Source organism: Rhineura floridana, chromosome 15 (assembly GCF_030035675.1).
Source record: "Rhineura floridana isolate rRhiFlo1 chromosome 15, rRhiFlo1.hap2, whole genome shotgun sequence".
NCBI lineage: Eukaryota > Metazoa > Chordata > Lepidosauria > Squamata > Rhineuridae > Rhineura > Rhineura floridana.
The window spans coordinates 22,093,879-22,117,263 of NC_084494.1; the positions used below are offsets into that span (position 1 = coordinate 22,093,879).

General features: G+C 42.3%; 1 protein-coding gene across 1 annotated transcript; it reads right to left on the reverse strand.

Moving 5' to 3' along the window:
* Window positions 1–432: 432 nt before the first annotated feature.
* On the reverse strand, window positions 433–23,381 carry SNRNP40 (small nuclear ribonucleoprotein U5 subunit 40). Its single transcript, XM_061596500.1, has 10 exons — window positions 23,091–23,381; window positions 19,694–19,823; window positions 17,885–17,978; window positions 16,532–16,697; window positions 15,244–15,366; window positions 14,532–14,652; window positions 12,656–12,738; window positions 12,168–12,229; window positions 3,133–3,236; window positions 433–841 (listed from the first exon to the last, which is right to left on the reverse strand). Exons 1-10 carry the CDS (start codon window positions 23,232–23,234, stop codon window positions 792–794), a joined length of 1,077 nt encoding a protein of 358 aa, XP_061452484.1. The 5' UTR covers window positions 23,235–23,381; the 3' UTR covers window positions 433–791.
* Window positions 23,382–23,385: the final 4 nt, after the last annotated feature.

The following is a 23,385-nucleotide window of genomic DNA, read 5'->3' on the forward strand; positions in this document are numbered from 1 at the left end:
GAAATGGAAAGTCTGTTCCTTTTAAAAAAAACTTAAAAGTATTCTCAGAGAAAAGTTTCCTACCCTTACAAACACAACAAACTGATGTATAGTTTTAGGCAAACAAAACAGATTTGCTTGAATGAAACTGAGAGGCTCCATGAATAAGGCATATGTTGAAACAATATTTGACCATCATCCTATCACAGTGCATCAGTGAAACGTTATTAAAAGTGGAACAACGTTTGTGGAGTATCACTGCCATCTGTGAGATTTACATTTTATACTATTTCTTGTTTAGTTGTCAATTTTCTTCTTTCCCCCTCTGTGTAATTTTCCCCTCCCTTCTCTTCTGTGCAGATAACGACACTGTTGAGTAATGGCAAAAAGCGTGTAGCAATAAATTCAATTGATACAGGTTTTGCAAAGTATTTTATTTTTTCAGTATAAAAATAAGCAAACCTGACAATAACCCTAAAATATTAAATGCCCCCCCCATTTTACAACTGTCGAATGATTTCAATAAGCCAAAAACACATTTCGCAGCAAAAATAAAAAATTCTGTACGTCCATCTTTTAAATCCTAATGATTCCAGACCACAAGTCTTTTTAATATTCTGCATAACATGGTCAAGAATTCAACAAGGGATCCCCTAAAACACAATGGTTAATATTCAACTCTGTATATAAGATGGCATTTCTACAGTCTCTTCATCTTCCATTACTATGTACAGCGAAGTTCAATATGGTTAGAAGTAATCCAATTCTGCACATGCAAGAAGTGGACGGTGATGGCTCTCTTCTGCTCATCCTCACTGGATCTCTCCCATATACAGCCTTTTGTCACTAGATGCAGAAAGTACTGATGGCAAGAAATACAAACATTTTTAAAGAAAATCTGAAGGGATTAGTTTTGGACATCTTATTTGTTTCATGTATTTACAAAATCACTAGATAACTAAAATGACTTTCACAAGCATATCTCTGGAACTAACAGATATGTTTCAACCAGAGATGCCTATTTTTTCTAAAATGCAGATATTTTATCTTTCATATGTTACTATTTTTCTGGCAACTGTATTAATAATTTTAATGTATTTTCTCTTGACAATGGTGACATCATTACTTTGCAGAACAAAATGCTAGCACTGCTAATATTGGACATTAACCACAAGGGGGTGCAGCCTCTCTTCAAGAGTCTTTTCCATCAAAGGAATAAAGCAGACATGGGTAATCTGTGACTCTCCAGATATCGTTGGGACTACAAATCCCACAATCCCCAACCAGGCAGTCCCTTCAATTTCATTCCAATCTGAATTGTACCTTTAAAGCAGCAATGAGCAGCCTGTGTGCCTCCAGATGCTGTTGGCCTCCAACTCCCTTTCCCTCCAGCCAGCATAGATAGCATCAAAAATGGGAGTTGTAGTCCAACAACATTTGAAGGGCCATGGGATGCTCACCCCTGCTTAAAAGCACACAGCTCCACAAAGGCAGTGATTGAACCCGGGTCTGTAAGAATGCTGATGGAGATTTTAAACAAAGGTGAAGGGAAGCTTCTGTCACTGGTTACTCTGGCTGAAATTCTATGCAATTCTACTCATGAGTTTCCTGTTCAACCCCCCACCCCTCCCTAACTGGTATGTGTCCTTTCCCCCCCTCTTTGCATCTTTCTGTTTTCTCCTCCATCACTTTCTCTCTCTGTGCCCATTTCCTACTCCTTAAATAAAAACAAAGAAAATGGTGGTGGTGGTTTCTGATGCAGCCCAGCTTAGGCAAGAACAACCATATTGTGAATCACAACCCACCAGCTGAAGATCATGGGCTAGATCACATCAGTCCTGCTGTTCTGTGATCTTTCCCATTCTGATTTTATCATTTGCATGTTGAGATTTTTTTTTGGATTGGGGGGGGTCATTTAAATATTGTTTTATTGTATCCTTATGCTACTCTAAGGCAGAAAGTTGGATGGAATTAATCTCTAAACCTAGGACTGTAATTAGTAAACAAAGAACAGGCTGTTTAGAGATGGATGTCCAAGAGCAATTGAAATTGAGACAAAAGGACATTTTTAAAATAGAAAAAACCCTGAGCAGCCCAGGAGAACGGCAATGATACTTACTCCCAGAAGACTTGATTTTTTTTTTTTAAAGAAAAGGGAAGGGGCTTTGACAGAGCCTGCCTTACCGCTCATAGTCTGGGGGAAAATGAAGCACAAGCATTGGTTTGCATGTTAACACAAAGCCAGCCTCTGGTATATTTCCTCTGCAGTGCGTTGAAGGAAGGCACAGGGGGAGAAACACAATATGCATTCATCTGAAACCAGAATTTATTTCAAACTATGATTTAATATGACCTGTGAATCTGGCCAGTAAGTACAGAAGCAATCTGTGACATGCAGTGCAGGTCTGGCAAGAGCAGTCTTCTTCATTAATTAGATTTTGATGGTTGAGGAAACACAACCATGCTCTTAATGCAGGGGTGGGAAGATGTTTGATCAGGATCTACTGTTAGATCAGAGTGATTTGCAGTAGATCAGCAAGGATCTCAATTGTTTCATTAAACTCTCAATTGTTTAATGACAATAAAAAAGGTCCTCCTGCTTCCTAAATCAAGCTGATAAAGGGGGAGAGGGAGCGAACCAGGAGTGGAGGTAGAGTGAGTGTGCATGTGGCAAGACTGTGAGCTCAATTCTGGTACTGATAACAAGTACCAGGGCTGAGCATGGGCTTAGATGCATCTTCCTCCTTACTTCTGTGTTGACCACCCCAGGCTACTATTCCCCACCCCAACTCCTGATGATGGATTTCTGGGTTCTACTAAAAGAACAAAGTGGATCCCACCAGCCTGGAAGTCTACCTGCCTCCACTTAAAGGAGCTGGAAGTTCTCTGGAGAGGACAGATGCAATCTGCTTGGATTCAACTAAAATTTCCCCAAGTACATTATATTTATGTTTGTGTTTTGTAGATTACTACCGAGGCAAACTTTACAACCAAACTGACTGATCTGACAAGTGCAGGACAGGGAGAGAGGGGAAAAAACCCTCTTTGTGTTGGCTAACAGATTATGTTTATAATCCTGATTTCACAGAAGTCATGTTCTCTGCTTACATGCACACAACTTTCAGACTTCCTGACAATTCAAACAGGACTTACTAATTGGCTCCTCTGGATGAAAAGCTACTTCATTTATTGAGCCAGCATGGCCTGGCAGCTTGTAGAGGATTCTTCTGGAGGTTGTATCCCATACATAAACAAACCTATAAAGATACAAATATGAGTGACAGCCTCCCAACAGAATAAACTAAAAATAAAAGAGCAACTCCCTTTTGACCCAGTAACTCCATGTGTTCATCAAGGTGTTCATTCACTCTGATTTGCATTTACTACAGACTATCCAGCGTTCCACTATCATTCCTGGATCTGTGTTTCAATATCACCATGTCCTAATATTGTGGAAAGTAAACCTTTTGCCTGCATGACCTTAGTTTGAAAAGACCTGCAGCAGTAAGAATCAGCTACTTGATAGGAATCCCGAACTGAGAAATGGAGTCACTGAGTCTGAATGTAGTGCTGCAAGATTGCCCCAGGTGAACAGATGTATTCACTTTATGATCTTACAGATCAAAAGACAGCTACTCATTTTATGACCCATGAAGCAGAATTACCGTCTAACTTGAAAGACTGGCTTGCTTGATTTAGTGATATTGTGGGATATGCATTTTTTGTAAGAAATTAGTATTTGCTTCATTTTCTTATTCTCTGGAATGAAGTCCTCTGCATAAAGTAACCCTGTTTGTTTATAATATCTGAAGTCTGTCTGTATATTTGTCTTCCATACTTAATATTCCACAAGAAAACTATGGGTAGTATTAAATGCCAGTCCTACTCAGAGTAGACCCATCAAAGTTAATGGTCATGACTTAAGCTCATTAATTTCAATAGGTCTACATCAAGCAGAACTAGCATTGGATACAAACCACTGAAATTAATAGACCTAAGTTAGTCATACGGATTAATTTCAATAGGTCTACTCTGAAAGACTAATGTTGCATATAACCCTATATGGTGCTGCACTGGACAGCATCATACCTTACAGTAAGAAAATGAGTCTTCATTTGCAACCAAGAGTTGCATTTTTCAATTCATAAAAATTCACTAAACTACAATGCCAAATCTTTCAGCAGCATCTCTGGTACCTACTGCTTTAGCAAATAATGCTGCCTTGTAAGTTACAAAAACATCTGTATGTGGAAGCAGTTTTTCTGAGCATCTGTAAAATCCCAGTAATTTGCTGTATGAAAATGTGAAAATCTGCCTCCCAGATCTTTGCAAAATATGATAGAGCAAATTTTCCATTTCATTCTGGCAGACCACTCATAATGTGCAGTATTTTAATTTCCCATTCAAGTATGTCAGAAGATATGGTTTGAACTTGCTATCAAGTGATGAAAGAGAAGAAAAGTTCAAACAGGAACTTTTGTCAGGAATGACCAATTTTATCCCGTCATGAGGAGCTGGTAATTTGGATTTTTGCTGGATAAACAATTTGTCTTGGGCAGGTTATTTCAAAGCCTGCTTGAAGTCTGCAGAATTGATCAGATCCTACCATCAGCCTCTTGTGCTGTTTGAACCAATCAAGACTGCTGGTTCCACAAAACATGTTTGGATGTAATTTTCAGGAGGGTTCTGCAATTTCTGCCAGTATAATATTAACACTTGCTGTCCTTCACCTCTCATCACTGCAACTGGCATCCCACAAGGTACAGAGCAGGGTTTCAAGGAACTTATTGTTGAAAAATCTGTACTGGTACGAGGCACCAAATGCTTCTGCACTATACAACGGCTGGACAATGTTACCAACCAAGATTTTAATAGCTGGTTATTACTGAACTTCTGCTTTCTCTGCAACATTTTTTAATAGCAGCCTATGCAGATTGAGCCACTGTCAGCCTTGCTGCCAGTACATGCTGCATCAAAGATAGTTGTTTGTTAAATAAAAAGAGCAAATGCTTTGTAATGTCTCAGAGATGGATTTGATAAGGTGCAAGCTTGCCTCAGGACCTCTGAAGATGTTACAACTAGTGGAGCAACCCCAAACGGCACAACTGCACTTGGGCATGAAGGTTAGGGAAAGTAGCAGGAGAAGGGGAGTGGCAATGCTAAGAACAATCCTACCCATTTGAATCAGGCCGGACACATCCATCCTGCACTACTGCCAAGTTGTGACCACAAATTCTCAGGAGCAAGTGCCAAGACTCCCTGCCCAAACAGGCTACAGGATGCTGCTAACTAGGTTGCAGCGGAGCAAATATGGATGCCTCTGCAAGCATCTGCAAGAACAGGTCGTCAGTACTGAGAATTGGTCTCCATTAAGAATTTTCTCTAAAAGAATGACCAAGAAGGGGAGAGATGTATTAGAACACAGCAGAATCACATAACGAGCAGTCATCTAAACAGGGTGCATGCCTCTTGTAAACTGTTTAAGATGCACTGCTTCGAGTTCTTTCGAGGAAGAGCTCAAACGAAGCATAACAAATGGTACCCTCCAATCTTATCGGCAACGGATGAAGCACAATGATCAGTCTCAAACTGTTTCATATGTATGTACTTCAAACGCTTCAGAAATGCTAGCATCCATCTCAATAACCTCTTGCTATGCATGAGCAAATAACCCATGAGGCAATTAAGAGTCAGTACATACCAAATGAGGCATAATGGGAAGACATGTTAGTATTTTAACAAGTCACTTCGGAATACAGGCAACTCTGGGAGTCAAGGATGGGCTTGTGAGACGCTTTGCACATGTCAGCAAGGGGGGAAAGCAGATCTGTCAGTGCCCTATGAACCAGAATTAAATGGCTCACTACTCCCAGCGAGTGATTTAGGCCACAATCCTATGCACAATTACTTAGGGAGAAGTAACCCTCTCTGGGTTCACAGTAAGTAAGCCATGCACAGGGCTGGGCTCCTATATTGAAATATAGATGCCACAACACTGCTGGTGGGTTTTTGTTGTTGTTGTTTTGGCTGCAGCAGACCAACCCAGCTACTCCTTTGGAAGTCTTATGTTGATATACCTGAGAGGCGAAAAAACAGGATTCTGCAAGTGACACAGTCAACTCTTCAGTGCTAATCCCAACATCCTGCATTCAGAACTCTTGTTCTTTCAGTCAGTTAATCTCTCAACGTTCGTCTGAGTATTAAAACACTTGAATAGCTACTGCCTCAAAAGATGTTTCACTGCTCTTCAGTTCCTTCGTCATTTGAACCTTGCAGTTACTGGGACTGAAGATGAGAGACTGTTCTTGTGCAGAACATCTAATAACTGAAACTCTCTCAAATTGCCACTAACTTTAAGAAGTTGCAACTCTGAACTGAATTACAATCTTGTTATGGTCAGATTGACAAAATGCATTTTCCAAGATGTCTGTCTGGTTTGCTCTTTCAAATCTTTATTTGGTTATGTTAGACAGCCAGTGTGGTGTAGAGGCTAGAGTGTTGGACTAGGACCCAGGAGACCAGGGTTCAAATCTGCACTCAGCCATGAAGCTTGCTGGGTAACTTCGGGCCAGTCACAGTCTCTCAGCCTAACCTATCTCATAGGGTTGTGCGGATAAAACAAAGAGGGAGGAGAACCATGTATACCACTTTGAGCTGCTTGGAGAAAAGGTGGGATATAAATAAAATAAATAAAAAATAAATCAACGTCAGCTTTGAGTCATAAGGCAACTGAAAATGGTCAATGAATCACAATGAATCACAAACGTATTGAATATGTTTTGCTTATAGAACTGTGTACAGTTCTGGTCGCCTCATCTCAAAAAGGATATTCTAGAGTTGGAAAAGGTTCAGAAGAGGGCAACCAGAATGATCAAGGGGATGGAGCGACTCCCTTACGAGGAAAGGTCGCAGCATTTGGGGCTTTTTAGTTTACAGAAAAGGCGGGTCAGAGGAGACATGATAGAAGTGTATAAAATTATGCATGGCATTGAGAAAGTGGATAGAGAAAAGTTCTTCTCCCTCTCTCATAATACTAGAACTTGTGGACATTCAAAGAAGCTGAATGTTGGAAGATTCAGGACAGACAAAAGCAAGTACTTCTTTACTCAGCGCATAGTTAAACTATGGAATTTGCTCCCACAAGATGCAGTAATGGCCACCAGCTTGGATGGCTTTAAAAGAAGATTAGACAAATTCATGGAGGACAGGGCTATCAATGGCTACTAGCCGTGATGGCTGTGCTCTGCCACCCTAGTCAGAGGCAGCATGCTTCTGAAAACCAGTTGCCGGAAGCCTCAGGAGGGGAGAGTGTTCTTGCACTCGGGTCCTGCTTGCGGGCTTCCCCCAGGCACCTGGTTGGCCACTGTGAGAACAGGATGCTGGACTAGATGGGCCACTGGCCTGATCCAGCAGGCTCTTCTTATGTTCTTATCAGTGCATTTCCAAAGCCAAAGCTAACTTTTAAGCATATTGCAAACTAAGGAAAAACATTTTTGCAACACCCGAAAATGCAGGAACTAATGCTCAAAATGCAAGTTTTTTACTATAAATTACATGCTGAATGTTCATGCTGCTGAAGAAACAGCTGCTCAGTAGTTATGAATTTTACCAGAAAACAAGAAGGGAATACCACCCTGATTGTAGTTGGAATTTATATCCTTTACTAAGGGTGTCCTCAGCAACATATTGCAAACAATACAAAACTATAGCATATCCCATAAGACACAGCCCATCACCAATCCATCAACATGGACTGAAATAAGTTAGCTGGCAGTTGACATACCAAATTTAGAAAGCTGTCAAATTTGCTTTGGCATCAACATTTGCACAGGAGGCAGCCCACACCTAAAGACTGCCTCCTAATTGGGAAAGGAGAGCCTGGTAGCAAAGCAAATGGTTGGGCTGAGTCCGCTAAGATGTCCTTGAGTTAGGAGAGATCATGCTGTCCACCCAAAGGACATATGCTACATGGACTTTCAAAGACTGCAGAGAGCACTGGTTGAACTGGGATGCTACTCTGTCACAGGAGTAGATAGAATGGTAAAGCCAAGTTCTTCTCACCCCTTTCCCGCCCCACCCCACAGTTCAATATGACTAACAGAAGAGATTCTGCCATTAAGTTTCCTTTCCTAGAGATGATTTAGTCTCAGAAGAATAGTTTGGTTTGGTACCTAGAGTATTTAAGATGATCAAACTATCTGAGTATGTCCCTTTCCCGACTAGAACCATGTTTTCAAACTGATGAAGCAAGGAACCTCCTCCAAACACACACTTCCAGTCAAATCTTCAAATTATTATTCACTAATAGGCAAAATGCATTTTGCATTTTGACAAATTTGTAGGGCAGTCCAGTATCTCAGAGAGGAGATCAGGTCTCCTGCTCCCCTGGTGCATTCACTATAGCTGCCCAATTTCCCTGCTTTTTAAAGTTTGATAGAAGTATCTGTTGGCTATAGGTATGCTCTTAAACTGCAAGGGTTTTTTGTGTGTGTGTATTAGTGAATTTCTCTGCTTTGTAATCCAGAAGGTAAGAAATGGAATCCTGTGCAGGTTTGCTGAGAATGGATTGATCATTTGCATGCTTATTGAGTGCACTGGGATTTACTCCCCTGCAATTATGTTTAGGATGGGTGAAACTGCCCACAGGGGATGAGGAGGGGAAGAGGAGGAAAGGGAGAAAGGGCAAAGAGGAGGGGGGGACTGGAGCAAGCAGGAGGAAGAGAAGGGCAGGTTTGATCATTTGCATGTTTACTGAGTTCAGTGGGATTTACTCCCATGCAGTCATGTTTAGGATAGGAAAAACTGGATGGGGGGAGGGCTCGAGAGGGCAGGGCAGGAGGAAGAGGAGAGGGGAGGAGGAAGGCAGAGGAGAGGGGAAAGAGGGGAAAGGCAGGTCTGATCATTTGCATGCTTATTGAGTTCAATAGGATTTACTCCTGTGCAATCATGGTTAGGATAGGTAAAACTGGCCATGGGGGAGGAGGAGGGGAGAGGAGAGGGAAGGAGAAAGGGAGGAGAGAGAGGAGCGGAAAGAGGGGGAAGGAGAGAATTGGAAGGAGAGGGGGGCAATGGAAGAGGGAGGGAAGGGGCAAAAGGGAGGTGATGGGAGGAAGGAGGAAGGGCAGGTTTGATCATTTGCATGCTTTTTGAGTTCAATGGGATTTACTCCCCTGCAATCATTCTTAAGATAGGTAAAACTGACCATGGGGAGGGGAGGAGATTGGGTGGGTAGGCACTGGGCAGACAGGCAGTCCCTTTCCTTTCTAAAAGGAAAGCATTGTGAACAGGATCATTGCTTTTCAGCATTTCCCCCACCTTTTTATTCTACAGCAGGCACATGTAGTCTCCCACCCAAATTTAAACCAAAGCTGTCCCTGGCCACATCCACACGCCCTTTATTTCCCTTTAGATAGTCAAGGCTTCTCCCAAAGAATCCTGGGAAGTATAGTTAGTGAAGGGTGCTGAGAGTTGCTAGGAGACGCCCTGTTTCCCTCACAGAGCTTCAATCAGAGTGTTACACCACTCTGGCCACTGGAGTTCTGTGAGTCTCCTCTCAGCACCCTTCACATAGAACACATAGACTGCAACCAGGTAGAGTGGAGAATGTTCTTTTCCTCAGCCTAGATTAACTCGATGTTCATCTCAACACAGATGATTTATAAACGGATTCTATTTGCTCCAGCTAGTCACAAGCTGCTGTAACGCAGCTATACTGGCTACCAGCCCATTGAGCGCAATTCATAGTGCTCGTGTTTACTTTTCAAGTCCCATACAGCTTGGTACCTAAAGGACTGTGGTTTCCTGTACCTGCCCTTGAACTGAGATCATAAAGGACATGCTCTGAATACATCTGCCTTGTGAAAATAGGCAGGAAGGCTGCGCCACCACATCTTTGGAACACTTTCCCCCACAGAGGCTTACATAAGAGCAATCCTGCTGGCCAAAGGCTCATCGTCCATCATTCTGTTCCCACAGTGGACGATCAGATGCCTATGGAAATCTCAAAAGCAGGCAAACACTGCTGGTGGAGCCCACATCCTATGTGATTCTTGGGATAGTGGCCAGTGGGTGGGCTCTCTCTGTGGGGGCCCCCTGCCTTTTGAATGACCTCCTCTCTGACATGCATTTCATCATGATGCTGATGGATGTTTTGTTAGCAGGTGAAGGCACACCTCTTTAACCGGGCTTTTGGGAAGAGGTGACGTATCCTGACTATTTGAATGGGTAGCTATTTGCTACCCATTTTATTTGAAAGTGATTTCTGTATTTTGTTTTACACTATTTTAATTTTACTGTCTAGCTTTGGGATTACACAGCATATATTCTATACCCTGGATCCTTCAGGTAAAGGGTGGATTCTAAATACTTTCAATAAATATAGATAAGTAACAAGCACAATAGCACTTTCCCGCTCACATGTCCCAGCAACTGGTATTCAGACATTGTACCTTTGACAATGGAGGCAATATGTAGCTATCATGCCTAGCTGACATCAATACTAGTACTCATGTCCTTTCAGCACGAGACAGGGACTTTTTAAATTTTATTTTCCCATCCCTTATCTAAAAGGTGGTTGAATCTAGTTTTACTCTGCTTTCGTGATGCCTGTGCGCATATCTTTTTAACATCTGCTACTACTACCTGTCTTGAGCTTTTATTATTGAAGTGCAGGATACTTTTTTTGTAAATACATAAAAAAATGTGAACGTTAAGAATATTTATGAACATCCAAGACGTAATTGGCTAGTGTGCAGAGAAGCTGAGAGAGTCTTTGTCTATGTGTGGTAGAGCCTGAACTTAAGAGCCAGGAGAGCTGTGATCAGATGTCTCCCCTTTTCTTCCCCAAAGGTAAAAGCAGCAACGAGGCACTCAAAACAGACCGGGGTTGCAACATGGGCATGTGTACCTCTCTCCTCCACTGCCCCCAATTTTGCCATTAGCCCTTCCAGGGAACTCATACAGACACCTATATGGCCCATGTACGTTTTCCTCTATAGGCCAAAGATGGAATGGTGATGGAATGGCTTAGGGGGAAATGATGTGGAGGAAAAGGGTTTTAGTCCCAGCCCCATGACACAGAACTGATCTAGGTTCCCCTGCTTTTACTCTTTGCTGGTGGTGGGGATGTGAGAAATGGATCTATCAAGAATGCCTGGTTTGAAAGCTTAAAAACTGAAATGGTTCTGAGGCAAGGAATTGTGGGGGAAACATCTTGCCTGAAAGGGGGCCTCTCAGAAGGTCATGAGTTTGCAGTTCTCACAGCTGAAGCTAGTTAATAAGGTTGTAAGCAAGAACACCTGCTTATCAGTAGAGACTGGTGCTTCAAGGCCAAGCAGTCTGGGAAGGTTGGTGAGTGTGTGACCGTTAGGCGCGAAAGCTCCAAAAGGTTTCATCATCAGAAAGCTCCCTGACTGGCTAATTAATTCCTGGCTGTTGCTGGCCATTTTCCCATAAGAATAGGGTTCAGACCTTAGCCTTTGATCCCCAATGTTCTCCTATGCTCCTAGGCTATACTTCTCTGGGGAGATGTGGAACCATGCAGTGGTTTGCTGTTTACCTCTACTGTAAGTATAGATTAGGCTAGACAGTTTTGTTATTTTTGTCTGTGATTGTAACTCTCTGTATTTTCCTTACCCCTCAGGGGTGTGGGTTTTAAGGAACTATTTTGCTGCTATACTTGTGCACTTACATTTTATTTTACGAATCTACTTCTTACTTACTTGTGTGCATTGCAGGGGAGATTTGGCTCTAAATCCAACAACATGGCCAATTAGCCACAGACTACCATATATTTGGGTGTTTTGCGTAAAGACTCCAGGATAAGGAGTGTACATTTGGCTCTTGTCTTTGGAATCCTTGGCAGGTCTATTTCTGACACTTTGGGTTTCCCCTTGGCCCAGAGTGGATGATCAGGATTAAGGGGTGGTGGCAGTCTACCTACCTTGCAGGGTTGTTGGTTTGCTCAGCCCTGATAAGGGAGGCACAGGTTGTGCCCTGCCAGAATCAATTGCCCTGGGTTTGGGAATTGAGTCCTGGGACTGAAATGGCGACAGCGATTCACGACAGGCTCTACAAATATCAAGCCTGGTTCTGCCCTTTCAGGGCTAATACAAGGTTTAACCACTGCACTTAAAAGTGGCTCATGGGTTTCAGATGAAGTCAACCCACTTGAAACAGAGGATTTTTACCTATCTGCAGATCCAGCAGCTATTTTACTTCCATCTGGTGACCAGGAGCATCGCAGAAGATTCTAACAAACAACAAAACAGGAAAGCACAATTCCAGGTATATTTTCATTTCCCCAAGTGTATTGAAAATAAAAACTCACCAGGGCTTTAAGACATTAACAGCACTGCAGTAATAGTTTGTCTTTGAAAGCTTAGTCTGCAGTTATATATTGTACTTTATTGCCAGAAATATCCAGTATCTTGTTATTTTATATGAAATAGATTGTGAATGTCAAGATACTTAAATTTATAGACAATTACAGCTGCACTTGGGGGTAAAAAACCCTTGTCGCAGCAGCTTTAATTGGAGTTTCTTCTGACATTGATCTTAAGCAAAGCCCTTGTTAAAAATTTTGCGGCACTCTGAAATTTTAAAAGCTATTTATTTATGAATTAATTTTCAGCTGCCATCCGTAAACAAGTAGAGTTTCAGCTAGCATTGCACTCACCTTCTCAAAATTATGCACGTTCCCTTGAAGGATCTTTACACATCTCTCCTTTGGGGCAAAGGGCCGAACATCCCAGATACGAACTAGAACACAGCCGATACAAGCAGTTAAGAATTTGAAGAAACTAGACAGATATTAACCCATAATATGGTTCGATGGTTGATAAACTGATAGAAGGTTAACAATGCAATAATTAAAACAATAGTAAAAGCTATTGCTTTACTGTATAATAAGTTAACTCAGTCTTGAATCCATCAGGCCAAACGCCAAGAGGCAGGAAATTCAAGATGTTATGTTGGGTTGTATCCAATGCTAGTTCTACTCAAAGTAGACCCATTTAAATTAATGGACATGGCTAACTTAGGTCCATTAATTTCAATGGGTCTACTCTGAGTAGAACTAGTATGTGATACAACCCAATGGAAGAAATGTGTCTAGGGAGGGAAGGGAGAACCTGTTGGGACTCCCAACTCCCATCAGCCTCATCCAGCATGGAAAATTGTCAGGGATTATGAGAACTGGAGTTCAGCAACATCTGGAGGGCCATAGGTTCCCCACCTATGAACTACAGCTTTCAGGAAAGGGGTTCAAACCATTCAGCAATCATTCTACTTCACTATTTTAAGGGGGAAATGACCAAGTGCTTTTATATTGGCAAAGAACATAATAGCTCTGCTGGATCAGACCAAAAATCTATCTGGTTTAGTATCCTGTGTCCCACAGTGGCCAAACAGATGCCTCTGGAAAGCAGAGAATGGAGGCAATAGAATGAAAGCAATAGCACCCTCCCCCCGCTGTTGTCCACCAGAAAGTGGTACTCAGTGGCATACTGCTTCTGAACAGAGGTTCTAGATAAGACTTTGGTAGACCTTATAACCACCACACACTTGGCTAATCTTCATTTAAAGCCATCAAAGTCAGGGGCCATCACCACATCTGCAATGATTTCCATACATTAATTATGCTTTCTGTCAAGTATTTTATCTGTCCTGATAGGGAGAAACTCTACATAAATCTATAAACCTCTAGCATCTCCCCTATTTAGTTATTTTTGTTCATAACTAAAACTCCTCAAATTCTTTGGCCATTCGTCAAAGGGAAGATGCTCCAGCCTTAATAGTTCTGCATTACATTTTCTGACCTTTTAAATACTGAGGCAACCACAACTGTACACAATATTCAGATGTAGCTACAACATGAATTTCAGCCTAAGACAAGCTGCATCTAGAATGCAGCATGGCTACTTCTCTAAAATAATATTCTTTGTTTCAGCATCTCTGGTACATTGAACCAAAGAATTCCGAATTGATATTGTGCTTGTGACAGTGAAGCTTCCAACACGGATTGGCTGAGCTGGCGTAGTGGCATGAACGTTCAGCTGCTCAGATAACAAAACACTTTGCAGTCCATCTTTTGTGAGGGAAGGGAAAAATTGTAGTTGGGGTACAACATCTGGAGAGTCACAGATTCCCCATCCCTGGCTTAAGGTCAGGAAAGTGGTATGTTATGATGGTTCCGAGAGGGAGACGAAAGTCCTAAGAGAAGCTGGCCAGGCGATAGCAACAACTTCCTTTAGCTATATCCCGACAAGGGAATGTCCCAATTATGGCCTCTTCTGCAACTGTAGCATTATGCTTTGGCAGCCCAAATGGGGCAAAAAACAGTGCATGCCCTGCAAGGTTCTAATTATATTGCATCTCACTTTGCTTACAGTTTGGGCAACTATCCAAAGCCTTGGGTAAAATGCCTACCCACATGATAGGCATTTTGGGAGACATTTCCAAGTTCTGAAATACTGGCCACTAAGTAGCAATGGCTGAGAGTAGTATGCTGGGTTACACATTTCTTATTGCTAGTTTCTGGCAGAAGCAATTACCTGTATTGTCCATTGCATTGGAAAGCAAGTAAGAGCCTTCTGAACTGAGACTAAGACCTGTGACAGAATCGGCATGTCCTCTCATCGTATAAGTTAGCTTGTTCTGACGAAGGTCCCATACCTTTAATGACATATGAACAGATGTATGATGTGGCGCACTTTAAAGACATACGAACACACAGTTAGCCAGATCTAAATACGCCTGTTGAAGCTTTCAAGTGAAGTTGGGACATAAGGAGCAGAGTCCAGACCTCTGTTCTGCAAATGGAGATTTGTTAGTGATACAGTGTCTTGTATTTTAGACTTCAATGTACTTGCAAGACAAATAGCTTATGTCGGGTGTTGAGATGACAAAAACCCCAGTGTCAGTTGCCAGAATACCCTTTTAAAGAGAGGGGAAGACCCATAACAAAGCCTTCCCGTGTCTCCTATTTTGATAGGTGGCTGCAGCTAGAGCTGGCACTGCACACTCACCTTTGCAGCAAGCTGTTACTTTTGCTTGCCAGAGAAAATAGGAAGCCACCATGCCCATTCTGTTTCTTCCTTCCTCTCTCTGGAGGTGGCTAAGTTTTCTAAGGAGAGGGCAAAAGTGACCTGGCAGTGCAAAACTTAAAACGTTTTGAAAACCAGATTCTTTTTTGAGTGCAGCTATGCTGTTCGTTCAAGCGACAAAAAAGAATCTCAGGAAAATGCAATTTAATAGTCAACTTACTTTGATATCATTGTCTATGCCTCCAGATATTATCTGATCACTGGTATCATTGAAGGTCACTGCTAGTACCTGGTATGTATTCTGAAATGTCTGAACAGCAGCTTTTTTCCTGATGTCCCATAACTAGAAGAAAAGAACATTATAGGCATTTATAGCCCACCCTTCACCATGCAGTCCCAGGACAGTTACATACAGCTCAGTACAATTAAACCATGTAAGATCATCCAACCCCAAAGACTTGTGCAAAAAGGTGTGCTCTGACCAGACATTGAAATCTTTATAGCAATGAGGCCAAATGCACCTCAAAGGGGGGGCATTCCACAATCTGGGGGGCACCACAGAAGAGGCTGTCTCATACAGCGCTGCTCCACAAACTTCACATGGCATCAAAACTGCCAGCAAGATCTCCACTGCTGATCTCAACACACAGGCAGGTCTATATGGGGAGAGGTGCTCCTTCAGATACTTGGGACCCAAGTTGTTTAACGCTTTGTTGCATCAACGTAAGCACACTGAATTGGGCTTGGAAGCACAATGGCATCCAGTGCAGGTATTTAAGAAACTGGTGTGAAAAGCGCTCAGCTAGCAGTGCCCACTAGCATCCTGGCCACTATATCAGTCATAGCTTCCAAAAGGACTTCAAGAGAAACCCCCACAGATTATAGTATTCCAGCCTTGAGGCTATCAGAGTGCAGGCGAGTGCACTCTGGATGACCCCATGCAGAAGAGGTTATCTACTTCCCTGACTAGAGGGCCCTCAACACAGAGCATCTCAGTCTTGTCTGGAATCAATTTCAATTTATTGGCCATCTAACTCAGTGCACCTCCAAACAGTAGTCCACCTGAACTGCCTGTCCTGATTCAGATGGTACTGACAGACAGACACCTCACTCCAAAACTCCTGATGACATCCCCCAACAGGTTCATATATTATTATTATATAGATGTTGAATAGCATGGGGACCAGACTGACCGTTCTGCAAGTGAACTCCCATGGTGCTGAGTAATAGGTACTCTCTGAAAATGGACCTGAAAGTAGGAGTAAAACCAGTGGAGTGCCCCCCACTGGGCCACTATATCAAATACTGCTGAGAGGTCAAAGAGAATCAACAGACAAGGCAAGGGCAATCAAATGCATCTCTGCCTCTGTAAGGGTCAATGGTGCTATTATGAGGCACCATGGAAAAGGAGGGGGGGAGGAGAGAGAGAGAGAGAGAGAGAGAAAGAGAGACAAAAACACACCCTGTTTTGACTGTTTACTTTGCAAGACAATAATGTCAACACTGACCTTTACTGTCCCATCATCACTGCCTGTACAGACCAGCTGAGGCCCACGTCTTGCTGGGTAACAGGAGTTCACAAACGATGTGTGCCCTTTGAGCCTTTTCACTCTCTCTCCGGTCTCACTATCCCACACTGCTACAGTTTTATCCGTGGAGGCAGAAAACAGCATGCTGGGAGAAAATACAACGTTTATAGAGCTGAAAACTGGAGTTTCACAAGTATTAAAAAGGTATTCAACACTAAAAAAATTGGCCAACTAGGTAAGAGATATTTAGAGATGAATACAAAAAGTGAAAGATACCTACTACAAGCTGTCAAGAGTTTTACCCACAGTGCCAGCCTTCTGATGGAGGAAGGTGGGGGAAGCAAATATACTGGCTGTATTCAATGGTAGTCGTACTCAGATTAGACCCACTGAAATTAATGAACCTGAGTTAGTCACATCTATTAACTTCAATGGGTCTACTTTGAGTACGACTAGCACTGGATACCACCCACTGCTTTTGTCACTACCTTAGTGGCAAAAAACATTTATCCAAAGTGATTTCCAAAGGAGCCATGTGCAACTGTTGTAGGGTATCTAATTAATACTTTTTTCCTTTGCTTTTTAGCCAAAAAGGCTCTCAGAGCAGCTTACAAAAACAATTAGTCAGGGAAAAATCAGTAATAGTAAAAATAAGTGGTGTATAAGGAATGGATTCTACAGAAGCTTGAAAGCATGAGAATATGAACCCACAATGGCAGCATTCCCAAGAGATACAACAGGGTTTTAGAATTTGTTTCGCTTCCACCTACAATCTTCTGCATTTGCTTTCCTCTACTTTCGCAAAGCAGAGACAGAGATGACTAATACTGTTACATATGCACTGGTCTTTAACATCAGTTGGTATAAACCCTTATACAAATCCCTAGTTGTGCACCAATATGTGAATCGCTGTCATGCATACCTTTGTTTTACCAAAACAGCCAAGCTCCACTCCAACCCCTATAAAGGGTTTTGCTGCTATCACTAACACATTGATGCAGGATTTGTTTTGGATAAATCAGGAAAAGCAGCAGAGAGTTGTGAAAAGAGTGGGACCGATGAAATGGCTAAAATGTGAAGCTGACTATTTGCTGCATTCCTATTCAATTTTTCTTCCTCAAATCATGGAGCATTTTCTTCTGGCACATGCTTTCACAATTTGTTATGAAATATTTTGACACATTAAAAATAAAGCCACCAATTAAGACACAAGAACTAAGAAGCAGCAGAGTATAAATAATCAAAGCTTTAGTAATATACTCTGAACAACTACAAATTAGTTATTGCAAAACAATTAAATAGAGGGAAAAACACCTAACAAGAATTACCAACCTGCCATCAGTGTTATAATGAAGTTCCATAACTGCTCCACTATGCCCTTTCAGAGTGGCATAGTTATCACAGTCACCATATACATTCCACAGCACTAGAATCAAAGTGAGATCAAGATTAAATACTGAAGCCACCATGGCATTTCCACTAAAAAAAGCTTCTTAATCCATGAAATGCCCTTTTCAGGCTTAAGGGTATGTAAGTGGCAATGGGAATCTTCAAGTAGGTCTGACCTCTGGAAACAGGTAAGTTTTAAAAAATAATAATAGATGCACAAATTTTACCTGGGGAAAATTCCTCTACACCTAATTATGGCAATGAAAAACCATTCACACTCTCCTCAAATAAACTGTATTGTGATATGTAACCACACCAAACTGTAGTTTACAGCAGCCTTTCCCAACCTTTGGGTCCTCAGATGTTGCTGGACTACAACTCCCATCAGCCCCAGTCAACATGGCCAATAATTAGGAATTATGGAACTGTAGTCTAGCTACATTGGGGACCCAAAGGTTGAGAATGGCTCGGTTACAATAGAAGGCAAGAGCAGATTCTTTTTCATTAATGTTGATCTTTGCACGACATTTGCATTTTGAAATTACGAGTGAACCTTGCTATCCACCACATGCTAGTACAATGCCTTGTACAATTAGACTAATATTTATAGCATCAAACAAGGCTACCAACTATTGAGTAATAAATAAAAAGACAGATGAAGTAGTAGTTTACGGTGAACATGCTAATCTCACTTGCTTTGCTCGTACCCGGTAGCGTGCAGGAAAAATAAACCACAATCTCTGGCTAAGCATTACATCTGAAATGAAGCTCATGGTTTGTTTCACTTAAAAAATAAAAACCCAGCACAATTCCTAATTTAAAGTTAACATGAAGCCAGGGATTGTGATATGTTGCTTCCATTCACATTAGAGGAGAAACAAAGTGGGAGTCATTTGCACTTCAGTGGTAAACCATTAACTATCGTTTACCATTAGATACGAACTGGGCTAGAAATTCTTAATTTAAACTAGGGAGAGAACCTATATCTGACTACTCTAGCTCAGCCTTTCCTAAGAGACCTTTTACTGAAGCATCTCCAATTAATCATGTACACATTATCTTGTTTAAAAAAAATGTAGGGTTTGCCAATCTTTTCAGGCCCATGGGCACATTTGGAAACCAGAGAAATTGTCCTGAGTATTACACACACAGCACAACTACACACACTCACATGTGTGTACACTCATTCTCCACCCCATCCCTGCCATGAGCGAGTAGACTTTAAGACAGTGTTTTGCTCCCTCCCCCAGTCTAATTTGGGGGGATCTTTCTGGAGAGTGCAACTGGGGAGGCAGTATCTCACACACAGGAGCCGGTAGAAGCTTTTAAAAAGCCTATCTGCAGTGGGGAAGGGGCAACTGGGGGGCTGCAGATGGGGAGAGGATTAACCCTGACCTTCTCAGTTATGACCCTTCAACATCACTCCTCTATGACTGAAATTAGGCTTGGGAAAAAGTCTTTTATTGGCTATGATAGAAGGCTTCTTTCAAGCCTAATTTCAGCAGGGGAAAGGGTGGGGAGATGGAACTCTATGGGCACATATACACCAGTGAGCACCATATTAGCGATCCATGACATACACCATAAAAGAGCATTTTTCCCCCTTCACATCTTTGGTTTTAGTCATGTGCAAGTTTAGTTTTAATTAACTGAAGCAGCAGCATCTGATTGATTATTTTAAAAACAACAACAGGTGAATGCTCCAATTTTAAACAGGAAAACTGTATTTAAACGTTTATAATGTAGACTTACATATCAACCTGTCAAATCCAGCTGATGCTAACGTGGCTCCATTAGGATGAAACTTACAACAGTAAACTTCTCCTTCGTGCCCTGAAAGCAACATTATAGGTGCCTGGAGAGAGGAACATCTTGGGGGGCCCTATAATATGAAAAAAAATGCAAAATAGGCAGTAAGATATAAGCGAGTCTGCATCTGAATGCAGAGTAAAAGCCTACTGCTCTTAAACCAGTGGTGGGGAATCTGCAACCACCAAGATGTTTGACCCCAGCATCCGTGCCCAATGATTAGGTATGTTGGGAGTTGTAGTCTGAGATCTAGAGGCCCAGAGGCTCCTCATCCCTGATCTAATGTCTTGGGGAAAAGGTGAGCAGTTGCACCTATTTCAGAACAGGAAAATTTAGCCACAAAAGGTTACTTCTAAATGCTGTAACACAACCATTGCTTCAATGAGTGTAATAAAATACCCTAACCCAGCCTTTCCCAATCTGGTGCCCTTCTGATGATCTGAACTACAGCACTCACCCTCGCTGACCATGAACCCTGCTGGCTGGGGCCAACAGGAGTTGAAGTCTAACAACATCCAGCAGGTACCACATTAAGGAAGGCTATTCGACCACATCAACACAGTGAAATACAAACTCAGAATCTAATGCAAACCAACGGTATTCACTGAATGCTCTGTGGTCATTCTTGCAGCCATGTGTGTTATTAACTTTGGCACACCACCACAACAGTCATTCACCCACCCAAATTATAAGTAGCAGCACTAACCAAGGAAGGACATAAGAAGAGCCTTGTTGGATTAGGCCAATGGCCCATCTAGTTCAGCATTCTGTTCTCACAATGGCCAACCAGATGCCTGTGGGAAGCCTGTTTGTGATTACCAGCAACTGGCATTCATAGGCTTACTGACTTTGTTAGGAGTTAGTACTGGCTGCCTAGTTAGTCTGAGCAATAGAGAAGAGAGAAACAAGCAGAGACAAGAAAATATGCAGCTTGATCCTATGTATGCTTACTTAGATAGAATTAGATTTGCCTTCCCCTTGGCCTCTTTTTAGTGACATTCTGCTACACTTTTAGCAATTTGATAATAAAAAGCAGTCGTAGGATAATATTAAAATTTACCATTCAATTTCTTTCTGTTTGAATTTTTAACTAGTACAGTATCTCATGAATATGTGTTTAAAGCTATTTACAACACACTGAAAAGTCTTGGAAATAAGTCCTATATACTTCAGTGGATTTACTTTAAGGTAAGTACAGACAGAGAACTGCAGCCTCAAAAGTCTTGAAGATCTGAAAGTAGAGTAAGATTAAACAAATATACTGGAAGGGTGAAAGGGAAGAGCATGAAGCTGTGACTTTTCTCAAGCATTATGGGAGGAAGCACATATAAACATCTAAAAACATCCTTCCCTTGAGATAAATTTTAGACTGCAAGCTTCTCGGGGCAGGGAACTGTCTTTATTTAGGGGAAGTTCGGTGGTAGTGTCTCCTTTAGATGCAAAAGGCCTCTGGTTCAGTCCCCGGCATCTCCAAGTAAGACTGGGAAAAGACTCCTGCCTGAAACCCTGGAAAGCTGCTGCTAGTCAGTGTAGGGAACCACTGGCCCTCCTGATGTTGGTGACAACTCCCATCAGTAGGTCCCCCACACCTGGTGTAGACAACATTGAGCTAGATGGGCCAATGGCCTGACTCAGCATAAGGCACCTTCATATGTTTCTTACTCTAAACAGGATGCACACAGAATTATAATGACAATAAAATGTTCTGTACATAACCTAACCAGACCTAAGTATGCATATGTCATAGAGCCGGTTTGGTGTAGCAGTTAGTGTTGGACTGGGACCTGAGAGACCAGATTTCAAATCCCCACTTGGCCATGAGGCTCACTGGGTGACCTTGGGCCACTATCTCTCAGCCTAACCTACCTCACAGGGTTGTTGTGAGGATAAAATCAGGAGTGGGAGAACCATGTTTGTACACTACCTTGGACGAAAAGTGGGATATAAAGTAACAAATGCATATGTAATAGAAATTATTACATATTTCCCTTTAAAAACACTGACATCCATTACCGACTTCTGTGGTCTCTCTTGCCTCTTTCATCTCTTTTGAGACTGCTGCTTTCCATCCTCACCAAGACAGGAGCCCATCATTTCACTCTTTCTAAGCACAGATGTATAACCTGTGGCCTTCCAGATGCTGGACTACATCTCCCATCATCCCTGACCACTGGCCATGCTGGCTGGGGCTAATGGGAGTTGGAGTCCAACAACATTTTGGAATTCCACAAGTTCCCCGCCACTGTTCCAAAGCATACTCTTTTAGTATGGCTACAGAATCGTACTCAAAGAGTGATTATCAATGGTTCCTTCTCAAACTGGAGAGAGGTAACGAGTGGAGTACCACAGGGTTTGGTCCTGGGTCCAGTGCTTTTCATTTTTATTAATAACTTAGATGAGGAGGTGGTGGGAATGCTTATCAAATTTGCAGATGATACAAAGTTAGGAGATTCAAAGGAATCTTGAAAAGCTGGAGCACTGGGCTGAAAACAACAGAATGAAATTTAACAGGTTTAAGGGCTACACCTAGGGGGGGGAAATCAAATGCAAAGTTATAAAATGGGGGATTCTTGGCTCAGCAATACTAAATGCGAGAAGGATCTCGGAATTGTTGCTGATCACAAGTATCATGTGGCTGCAAAACAAAGCAAATGCTATTTTAAACTGTATTAATAGAAGTAGTTTCCAAATCAAGTAAAGCACTAGTTTCCCTCTATTAGGCACTGGTTAGGCCTCATCTTGAGTACTGCGTCCACTTCTGGACACTACAGTTTAAGAAGGATGCAGACAAACTGAAATAGGTTCAGAGCACAACAAGGATGATGAGGGGAATGGGAACAAAGCCTTTTGAGGAGAGACTGAAAGAACTGTGCACGTTTAGCCTTGAGAAGAGAAGACTGAGGGGAGATATAACACTCTTCAAGTACTTGAAAGGTTGCCACAGAGGAGGGCCAGGACCTCTTCTTGATCATCCCAGAGTGCAGGGCATGGAATAACGGTCTCAAGAAGCCAGATTTCGGCTGAATATCAGGAAAAACTTCCTATTAGAGCGATACGACAATGAAACCAATGAGGTAGGGAAGCAGTGGGCTTTCCAGCACTGGAGATATTCAAGAGGCAGCTGAATCGCCGTCTGTCGGGTATGCTTTAACTTGGATTCCTGCATTGAGCAAAGGGACTCCATGACCTTACAGGCCCCTTCTAACTCTACGATTGTATCATGCGCTAAAACGATGAGATAATAGTAAAAATAGTACAATCTATATTTGAAACAAAATACTGTAGGGAGACAGGTCCTCTGCTTCCTACGGGTGGCTACCAGCACCCAGGAGGGACTCACCGCCTGCAACAAAGCGCCCGGAGGCGGCTGCCCAGCGCCAGGCCCCGTCCCCAAGATAAGCTCATGACGGGGCTTCTTAGCCGCGGCCGCCGCTACCAAAGTCATATCCGGGCCGGGCGCCTTCCGTTTCTGCGGGTCGATCATCGTTTCTTCTTCAGGAAAAGCAACAGTCAAGGCCTTGAACAGCAAACTGAGGCGATCCAAGGCCTCCTCGTGCTGATTGGCGGCTCAATACAAAAAGCCCGCCCCTTCGCAACGGCAATTCGTGGACGTGTCCTCACGAGGAGTTGTAATA